The following is a 10,777-nucleotide window of genomic DNA, read 5'->3' on the forward strand; positions in this document are numbered from 1 at the left end:
TTACTTTTTATTCACCAGACTCTGTGGTCTCCTTGTTCAGAAACTCCATGGCTTTGCCATGATCCTTGAATTTCATCCGTTTTCCTTTCCAAGTGAAGTGCAGCTCTGCTGGATATGCCAGGGTGAAACATACATCCAGGGCATGCAACCTCTTCCTCACCTCTGTGAACTTTCTCCTCCTCTCCGCCAACTCTCTCATCATATCTGGGAAGAAGGATGGTCTGCTGCCCGCCCATACGACACTCTGGCCACTTCTGTATTTTTCTCTTGCAGCTGTCAGCACTCCCTCCCGCTCAAGTAGCTCAAGAAGTGGATGATAATAGTCCTGGGAGGTTGGCCGTCATCGGGCATTGGTGCGGTGCTCCAGTGTACGCCTTGCAGCTGTGCATGGTCTAGCTCAGTGCCCAAAGCCTCTGCGATTATTTTCCTCACACACTCCGCCAGCTTCTCTTTTAGCCCCACCAACCTCAAGATGTCTTCTCATTCCCTGTCACTGGGGCGGCTATGGGACCCACTTGTTTGGCATGCTGCACCTCACCTGCCATGCTAGTGCAGCTCATTTTTGTGCACTCTGTTTTCTACCTATCAAACTTGGAGGTTACTTGGTTATCCCTCTGGGAGTCTCGGTTCAGGCGGCCATGTTCCTCAGCGATCCCACATGACTCCCATCGTTATTCATTCAAGGAGGAGGTTGACAATTTTAACAATACCATTAACTGCAATAATATTAATAACATTTCATTAACATCATTATATTTTAAAAATTAATAATAATAAAATAATAACATACTGTAATATTACCATTTATTAAAAACTAAGGTGATAGTATAATATAATGATCATCATAATAATCATAACAACAACAACAACAATAATAATGATAATAATGATAAAACAAATAAAGTAAGAAAGAAAAATGAAAACAAGGCAAAACATAAAAATTATAGACTATAATTATTTGGTCTTCATCGCTATGATTAAATAGGTAATTAAGTTAGTAAATAGATAATATATATATTAGTATGGTAGTAATAATAACATAATAATGTCATGAATAATACCAATAACAACCAAAACAAGATGAATAATAACAACATTATTATTGAAGGTACATAGTTATTGATGTCATTGTTGAAATACTTTCCTTTATTTTGATTCTATGTATGTAAGTATATACACTGATCAGCCACATTTAAACCACTCATAGTTCAAGTGAAAAACATTCATCATCTCGTTACAACACCCTGCTCTGCTGGGAAACCTTGGCTCCTGGCATTCATGTGGCTACTACTTGACATGCACCACCTACCCAAACACCTCTGCAGAACATGTACACCGCCTCCCCAGATCAGTGTATGCTTGTATGTATGCTTGTTTGTTTTCAGCGTGTGTGTATGTAAATTATGATTGGTTCACAGGCAAAAAAAAGGATGGGACCAATATTATCAATCAATTATTATCAGGTTTGTAAAAAATGAATGGGTGGTGACCAGATGGAGAGGGCTTCTATTGCAGTGTATTGGATGGAGGTAGATGAATTCTCCATAGATATGTGATCCATAAGGACGTTTTTCCATTGTGTGATGTTTGTCATTCTTTGATTCACAGTTCATTAGGATAGTTTTCTTGCCGATGGTTAGGGCTATGAGGAGTTATTTACTATTTGATTTGTTCAGGTTAGTTGTTGATGTGCTTAGTACACAGAGCGAGGGGGGTAGAAGGATGTGGGACACAGAAAGTGACTCTGTAACTTTTTTCCAAAATTGAACGGGTGTGCAGTGCCAGATAGCATGAATATAATGAATATAACCATCAGGGTTGTTTTGAGCGCAGTTAGAACATATTTCTGATGTGAATCCCATTTTAAACATTTTCTGCCCAGTGAAGTGAATTCTTTGGAGTACATAATGTATTGTATTGTATGTTTTGGCACAGATTTGGATGACAAATGAGGACATCATGTTCCTAGCATTGCTGTGGTTACAAGAACACTGACAGAGCAGACTGGGGTTTAGGAGACAGGCACTAAAATGAAGCGTTGAGATAGAGTGTGAATAGAGGTGCTGCAGTAATGGACAGAATGAGAAAAATCACATGTTTTTGGAACATTAAAGCATTTTCTAGTAAACACCCAAAATGAAAGTATGAACTTGAAAATGAGCATGATATGGCACCTTGGATACCTGCAATGAAATTCCTTCAAAGTCTTCAATGCATACATAATATGAGTCTGGACAAATATGATGTAAACTTGCTGTAATACTAGTTTGTAGTTTTCTGTGATCTTTTCATATCACCCAAAAATGTCACACAGAAGATAGATTTAATTTTGGGGACCTCCGGGACCTCTTCCTCTTTTGCCACCATTACTGCTACTCCTGTAAAAATCTAGAAATGATGTTAACAAACCAGCGGAGGAGAAACATACTGTAAGAGCTTTCCTGATTTTATTGTGGAGATGCATGCTAACTCTAGACCCTGACTGTGTGTGTGTGTGTGTGTGTGTGTGTGTGTGTGTGTGTGTGTGTGTGTGTGTGTGTGTGTGTGTGTGTGTGTGTGTGTGTGCCTGTCAGGTTGGGAGCAGTGTCAGCCGGACTGCTGTGTGCACTCACCACCCTGTCTCAGCAGCTTGAGAGTGAGGGCGCCGTCGACGTCTATCAAGTGGCCAAGATGATCAACCTCATGAGGCCAGGGGTCTTCACAGACATTGTGAGTCTGACAACTGCAACTGAAATAATGTCTCAAGATATACTCTATGCCTTAACATTCCTTAGATATACAGCAGGACAATGCTTCTTGTTCAAAAGGAGTCCAAGTAGATCATCATTTCAATGAACTCAATAAGTGATCTGTCATGCACAAAGCAGTTATATAAAGAAAGATTACGTGACAAGCTGTGCAGTTGAAAATACTGTCATTAAGTTACCTTTCAGACCTCACAGGTTAGAGTGGATGTTCCTGCTTATATTGTAACATACTGTAGCTTCTTGCTACAATCACAATAAAAGACATGAGCATCATTGAGCTGGGGTTGTGCTGACAATCTGAAAAGAAAAACAGTGTCTGGATGAATTGAGTTCAGTATGGTGAACTAACATGGCAGCTTTACATCCACATTCAGCAGGCTTTTCTGCTTCAGTATAACTACAGGCTGTGACTGGAGGAAACAGCTTGGTGGTTGGTCAGTGTGCCTTGGTCATTCAAGTCTTTTTTCAAAAGTTGAGTGATACTTGGATTTTTGTTTTAAAATACACAAATGACATCACATTCCACAAGACTTCATTGAATCATGATGTGTAATATAATGTGACGTGCTGTAATGCAAGTCTTTAGTTATCTCTGGCCACTCCAAGCACCAGGACTGTAACACTGCAAGCAGACACGCAACAGAATCCAGGCTGGCTTTATCGCAATTGATGGCTCACTTGACTGCAGTGAGATTTCTGTTGATGACAGGCCTTGTTTTGCCATGTCTAAAATCATATAAAAGTAGGTTGTCAAAGACTTTTTAGCCTGGGCTGCAGTCAGAGACACAGTCTGCACATGAGCAGTCCTACACTTGGTGCTCTTCTCTTGTGAACGGCCACATCTAGTCTCAGGATATGAAAAAACATGCCTTTGATTTTACTTTACTTTCTTTTTGACCATGAAAAAGAAAAATGTCTTGCATCTCAATTGTATTGTTTGTATTTTGAAATGAAAATGAAATAATCTCACAATTCTTATTTTTTTTAAAACAATTTCTGAAAAGGAGTTGAAATGACCAGAAGATACACTGACCATTTTCATACAGTATATTATTCTCACCTTTATCCCCTCTGTCTGTCTTTTCTCTGTCCGTCCACAGGACCAGTACCAGTACCTATACAAAGCTCTGCTCAGCCTCGTCAGCACCAAGGACAACGACTCGGGCCTTCTGACCAGGGACTTTAATGGGACCATGGCGTCCATGTCTGACCAGTCCGACCAAGCAGAGAGCATGGAGTCGCTGGTCTAAGAGAGGCCTCTCGGACACCTGGAGCTGAGCTGAGGGCGTCGTATGGGTCCAAACACCCTGCTAGGTCCCTGAGCCCTACGAAGGAGGCACTTAAACTTTGTAAAACGTCAAGGAACTATTGTGGACAAGACTTTTTGAGGCCTTTTTTTGCCAGACTCTTGGTTAAAATGAATAACCTGATTACTTTTTTACACTGATAAAAAGTTTTTGATATTTATTTTTTTCGCCATTTTATGTCTTAATGTTCTCCTACTGAAGAGTTTGCACCGCGTTTTTAAGTTTCATGACGGCGTCGGTAGGCAACGAGAAACACTTTTCTGTCTTTTCTTGTTTGCACTATATAATGTCAGTGTTACTGCCTATACTAAAGCTGACACACTTGGCTTTTCTCCACTCAAGCTCAGATTTTTTTGACATTCCACGGCTTTGGCCCTTATTAAACCAACTGCTTCTATGAAGGACATTGTTCTGCCTGCCACCTACCAGTTGATTTAAGACAAAGGACAGAGAAGGCACAAACTCTCAGCCTCAGTAACAAAAAGCTGTTCAACTTCAGCTCAGCGTGACCTCCTCCGCCCTGCTCATCTATAGTACTCATATTACCGCTCATTTATCACCAGAACCGAGATCTTGGAGCATATTGCCACAGACAAGTAGTGCTTGTTTTTTAAAATCAATTCCCTCTTCACCTTTGTTTGTTTCTCTGCCTTGTTTTCTTGTCACTCTCCTTATTAGTAAGTCACACCCATGTTAGAATACCTAAGGTGGTATAACAACTGCTACTGTGAAATTTTATTATTTCTTTGTATAATTCATATTATGCTTTTTAATATATGGAAATACTGTATGTATACATATATGAATATATCCTTATCATAATAACTTTGTGATTTTTGTACATGTCCTTTGTGGCCTCCTGCCTCAGGCCGGTTGATCTCCACCATGTCCACTCCAGTACTTACAGCTGATCCCCAGCCATTTGGAAGCGGACTCCCTCAGTCCTCTACGTTCGTGTATGCTGCTATATCATCTGAACTCACACACACACAAACACACACACACAATGCCACCAGTAGTGAGCGATTTTACATTTGCGAAGTTGACACAACAGATGATGCAACAACATGACATTCTCCATCTTTCTGAAAATCGCATTTTTAAAGTTGTTTTTTTTTTTCCAGTCATAGATTCATTCTGACAGACAAGCACGGATTAAGAACACAAAGGCCGGTATGTGGAGCCCTCGGTACAGGGTGGAATCAGTGTGATCTGCAGGGGAAAGCAGAGTCAAAAACAAGCTCTATGCAACCAGTTGGATAGGTTTTAGAAATGTGAAACAGGGTTCAAACAGTCTTAAAACTGTCTTGTTTTAAGCTATTCATTTTATTTTTGTTGTGTCAGAGTAAAAACAGCTAAACAGCCTGCTTATTCTGCTTTAGAGTCTTTAGGTGCTATACGGGTTTGATGTGGTGTCAAAGGCAAGAATCTGACAAGAAACATAATTAAACATTATATTAAACATTATATTTATATATAATGTAAAGTTTATCCTTTGATTTGCAAGTTGGCCTGGTGTTTGTAATTTTGTTTCTGATCAATCAGTTGCTGCATTTTCCATCAGTCTGCAACCTTCGTAAATTTAGGTCTGAGCCACTGTGTGTGGTAAGAGACATCTTTCATTCTACTTATCGTTTTTCCACACTTTTGGAAAATTTGGAACGGTTCATCTTCCATCCACATCGCCAGTACCAATTCCCATGTATAGTGGTGCATGAGAGGGAGTGCTCAAAGGTGTGGCTATTTTTCATAAAAGATCAAAGCTTTCCCAGCCTGTTCTCACTCCTAACACGCCAAATACAGCAGCCTGCTCAGTGGCCCTATGCTTCTAGGGATGATGCTGTAGATACCTCTCTACCATCAGTTCTGGAGGTGCTCCTCTAGTGTGGTTGAATGGGTCACACACAGGACACTCCTGTAGGAGACGAGTCCCAAGTGTCAGGGTTGACTTTCAAGTTACGTAAGTAAGGACATATTTTTCTTTACTTAACATAAGTTACATAAGTGAGGTGACGTAGTGTTTGTGCCTAAACCTAACCAAACTGTGACCATTTCACAACATCTGTAACAGTCCAAAAGTCAGAGTATGAAACTACAAGTGAATGTTTGTTAGCAAGCTTTAAGTCTAACTGAAAATTGGATATTTATCATTACTAACTTGACTCTGGAGCTCTGCCCGTGCAAAACTGATGCTAGAGAAGAAGGTGAGGGGTCTTAGTCTGAAGCTTAAGGCCACTGACGTGTGGCATGTAGATGGAGTAGCACTGTTAGTGTTGCCAGTCATTGTCATAATGTCTCAGAATCAACTATTGCTAATAAAAGTTTATTTATAACATTTAATATTCAAATATTCAAGTGTTGCTTTGAGAGGATATTTACATGTTTCTTGACACAAGAAGTCATGTTACATGATTGTCAGTGGCAGCTTAAATGTGCTGAAAGTAAAAGGGGTTTTGGCTTTCAGCCTGTTTTGCTTTCTTTTCTTAGTCAAATAATATGACAACCATTTGAAATTGAATGTTGAGAAATGGAATCACAGATCATTAATTTTATATTGCAGGAGTACCCACCCGACTCCTGTGTCAAACTTGAGGGATGTGCCTCGCTTTTCTCCATATTTGTCTTGTTGTTGAAAAGACCAAAACAAAGCAGGTGTTATTGCATCTCTCAATACTTTCACATTTCACTACCACGTCTTTGGCACTCAGCCCAAGCCCATTGATCCTACTCAAGTATTTAACCTTTAAAGATAGTTTTATTTAAAATAAAACACTCACCCAGTAAACAGCTTATCAGTAGCACCAGTTCACTGTCATTTTCTTTGGATTTGCTGACAATGAAATATGTGTAGAATATGGTCAGCATTATCCTCAGAATTAAAACAGATCAAACCACTCACTGACCACATGGTCTGACAGTCTGTTGTCCTTCTCATTAAACTCAGAAACATAGACTCCATCTCTCTTACCTTGTGCAGGTGTGTTAATCTCCACTTCTAAACATAAGCATCAACCATGTCGTTAAAACCCAGGGCTCTGACCAGGTATGATTTAACTGCCATAGCAGACAGACCTGAGAGGATTGTTTTAGTATGACACAAACTGGAAAACAATGTGTGTCCGCTGTGAAGTATTAAAGTGACTGATTAGCAGAAACTGCATTTAGAGGCCCATCCGAGATCCGTGCTTGTTGACAGAGGTGTGATTACTCGCTCCAACCTCCCAAGGCCTTGTGTATATAGTCTCCATTCCTCACCCACTTTTCTCCAGAGATGTGTTTTTAAGTGGTTTTGTGGCCTACAAGCAAAGAGCAGTCTGAAATGTTTCCTGCTTTAGCTGCAGTAACCCTTCACACACACACACACACACACACACATTTCGTTGACATAAGGATGTTCTGATTTAGCCACTGATTCTGATGATGTTCTGTACCTCTGTGATCAACAGTGTCAACTGAACACTTGTAGTTTTGCATTTTGAATGAAAATGTGAAAGTGTTTTTTTCACACAGCACAAAACAGATAATGTGTTGAATGAGAGGGCAAAATGATTTCTGATTTTTAAAAAACTTTTACCAAAGACTTGAATCCTTCCCCTGCAGAACAACATGTGAGGTGAGCTTCTCTCTTTCTCTCTCTCTCTTTGTCTCTCTCTCTCTCTCTCTCTCTCTCTCTCTCTCTCCCTCTCTCTCTCCTGACTGGATGTCCACCCCCCTCTCTCCTCCTCCTCACACTATAACTGTATTTGTATCAGTGTCCTTACGAAGATTTGCTTCAAAGTTTCACTTCAGTATTTGTTTGCTTTAACTTCAGTATCAGAGTCTTGTAGTAATTGTTCTACACCATCATTTGGAATACAGATAAACTGAGCAGACAAAAGAGCATTAAAGATGCAAAACATTTCTATCCTTGTTTCTCTGGCAGCGTTATCTCCATGTGAGATAATACGAGCTAAACTCTCCAACGCTAAGGGAGACCTTTACAAAACATGTTCTGTTTCTGGGGCACTTCTTTCATTTTGAACCACATCCTTTTGGTGCCAGGTCACACCAGAACGTGGCATCCTCGAACACTTGGTGAGCTACTGTTGCTGCTGAGCTAACTTTTAAAATGCTAGCTAGCGGATAACTTGCTACTGCTCAAAGTCATAGATGCATAATAAAAACTGGATACAGCCTCAGCGGTGAGGCCCCATTCTTTCTGAAGACAGCTGGTCAGTGGTGCATGAAGCCAAAAAGTTCATCTTCCCAGGTATGACATTTCCAGATCTGTTGCATTGTATGGCCCATGGAGCATGCACAAGAGACTTTCGCCAGTTGACCCAGCTAACATCCGGTTTAGCTGCTGGCTAACTTTGATTGGAGATAAAATGATTCAATCATGCAGCTCTTCTAGACTTTCCAAATGTTATTGGATTGAATGGATCAAATTCTGAAAGTGAAGCGAGTCATCTAGCAGGGGTTGTGATGATGCTGTTTTGCAGCCGCTTCTTTGACAATGTAGGTGTATGGGAAAACGTCGTGTATGTACACCATGTGACATTGTGATTACACCATTTCACCACTACGTACAATTGGCTTCAAAGCCTGGCCCTCCTCCTGGGGGCTTGGTTAAAGTAGCCAAGTAGTAGTAGTAGTAGCCATACTCACTGGCTTACTTACGGTCACTCACAAGACAATATGTTAAAACCGATTGATTCAAGGAAATGCTTTCCTCTATCTGTGTGTGAATCTTGACTGACTGCAGACTGTGCAGCATCTCTTTTGTAGAACAGTTTGGCCGTGATATTAAACTGAATGCTGTGTCACAGCTAATATGTAAGCCGTCTCAATGTTGAACTCACTGGATCCCCAATTCCTCAAAGTTAAACACTGTCAGGACAGTATGCAGTTGCTTATTAGCCTGAATCCACATGTCGAATGTACTGACCGAGTGAAATGAACTGATTTCTGATTTCTGCTGTTATAAAGGCTGGTGTGATCGGGCCCTTAAGATGGTCACAGTACCGTTTTTCTTATACCCATTTACAAGCCATTCAGATTATTGCGATCATTCAGAATGAAAAGTATTTTGTGTTGCCTTTGAAGCACACACAAAGCTGCACTGTCAATAACAAATGTACATATATTTTGTTGCCTCTGTAACCCCGCCCTTCTCTTGAAACTGTGTATGTATTGACTGTGTCAGAGGAAATGTTTCATCTGATTTATGATTCAGATTTTCAGTACTTCTCTTTTGTAAATCAAACTTCTTTCTTTTACCATTTCTTGACTTTACATGTACCACAAATCTCTCACAGGTTTCCAGTCTGACACCTGTCTGGTCTGTAGTCACAGATTATTTCAGTCTGTTCTCTGTTATTTGAACTCACTCATAGAATTACTATTTGTGGTGGATCGTGTGGAAGCCAGGTGTCTGTGTGTCCAGCTTGTGGTCATCATCATATTCCAGTTTCCAGGTTCATGCCCTCCATTAACGTTCAGGCAGTGATTGTGATATTACAATGTTATCCCCTCTTCTTTTGATCTTTTGGCTTTTGGTATTCATCCTTCAGAGGCTATGACTCTGTTGTCAGACGTGAACAATAGGATAGCTCTCTTGTAAGTCACAGGATGATTTTCTCTCCATTGAGCCGTTTTGGAAAGGTGGCTGTTTGTTCCTCTTTTGTAACATGAAATAAGACAAGAAGATGGATTTCTTTTTTTGTTTTGTTTAAAGCTATATCAAAGCATTCTATTATAGTGTTATTTAATATGTAAATGGTATTGCTATACATAAAATAAAATATGGGTTTTGATGTAATTTTCTGAAATCATTTGTGTGATAGTATTTGCTTTGTTGTGTATTTTAGTTGTTGTCTCCAGGCCCTGTCACTGGTGTTGAACCTGAAGTGTTTGATGAGGTTGTTGCTTTGCTTTGGTCCAATTATTGAATGAGACATTACAGTATGTTTTTAATTAAACAGACATTTCCTCCCATACTTGACCAGAGACAGAGACAGAATTGCAAATGTCCCCATTGTGGGACTAATAAAAGGATAATCTTACCTGAACATTAATACTTCAGTAATGGCTCGCACAGCCCAAATCTGCTCCTGTATATCAAACTGCAAAAAGTTAACATTTGGAATTAAATGACATATAAACACAAAACTGCTCCTTCACACAAACAAATGAATAAAAGCTATTTATCAAATGTATCTGACTTAAAATGCTCCTCAAGTTAAGACTGCTTTCCTCGGCTGCTGTAGTACAGATTCTTTCTAAGGTTCACAGACCGCATGTACATTATATAGTATAATTATTTAATTATTTATTTTAATAATTATGAATTTATTAATGCCCACATTTATTTTCAATATTACGTTGTTGCATTTAATGGCATATTCATTTATTCATTGAGCCATTTATTTATTTATTTTTGATTTTGGTAAGTTCACTCCTCCATACTCAGTGGCAGACAATATGTTACAGAAATGTAACTTCTTCATAGTTAAACAACTTTCTTAACCATGACAAACTTTGGCATTTAAAGGAACCTGGAGGAAAAAGGCCCAAACTGTCTGCATGGTTAAGTCCCACGGTCTGTTCCTGACATTCAGGTGAACCAACCCTCTGATGTGTGATGTGTAATGTTTCATTAATAATGAAACACCGTTGTCCTTAGTCTACACAGTATACTCAGTAGATTGTTGCTACAGCAGTAGGCCTACTTTGTCTGTCTCT

General features: G+C 39.6%; 1 protein-coding gene across 1 annotated transcript in view; it reads left to right on the forward strand.

The window, feature by feature from the left end:
* Positions 1-9,961, forward strand: part of LOC311252755 (receptor-type tyrosine-protein phosphatase gamma-like) — a 480,433-nt gene extending 470,472 nt beyond the window's left edge. The window contains exons 28-29 of the mRNA XM_084346266.1: positions 2,574-2,709; positions 3,848-9,961. Coding sequence (XP_084202392.1) covers positions 2,574-2,709; positions 3,848-3,997 — 286 coding nt within the window. The 3' untranslated portion in view covers positions 3,998-9,961. The remainder of the gene's footprint in view (positions 1-2,573; positions 2,710-3,847) is intronic.
* Positions 9,962-10,777: the final 816 nt, after the last annotated feature.

Source organism: Pagrus pagrus (assembly GCF_965226575.1).
Source record: "Pagrus pagrus genome assembly, chromosome: 3".
In the NCBI taxonomy this organism is placed as follows: Eukaryota; Metazoa; Chordata; class Actinopteri; order Spariformes; family Sparidae; genus Pagrus; species Pagrus pagrus.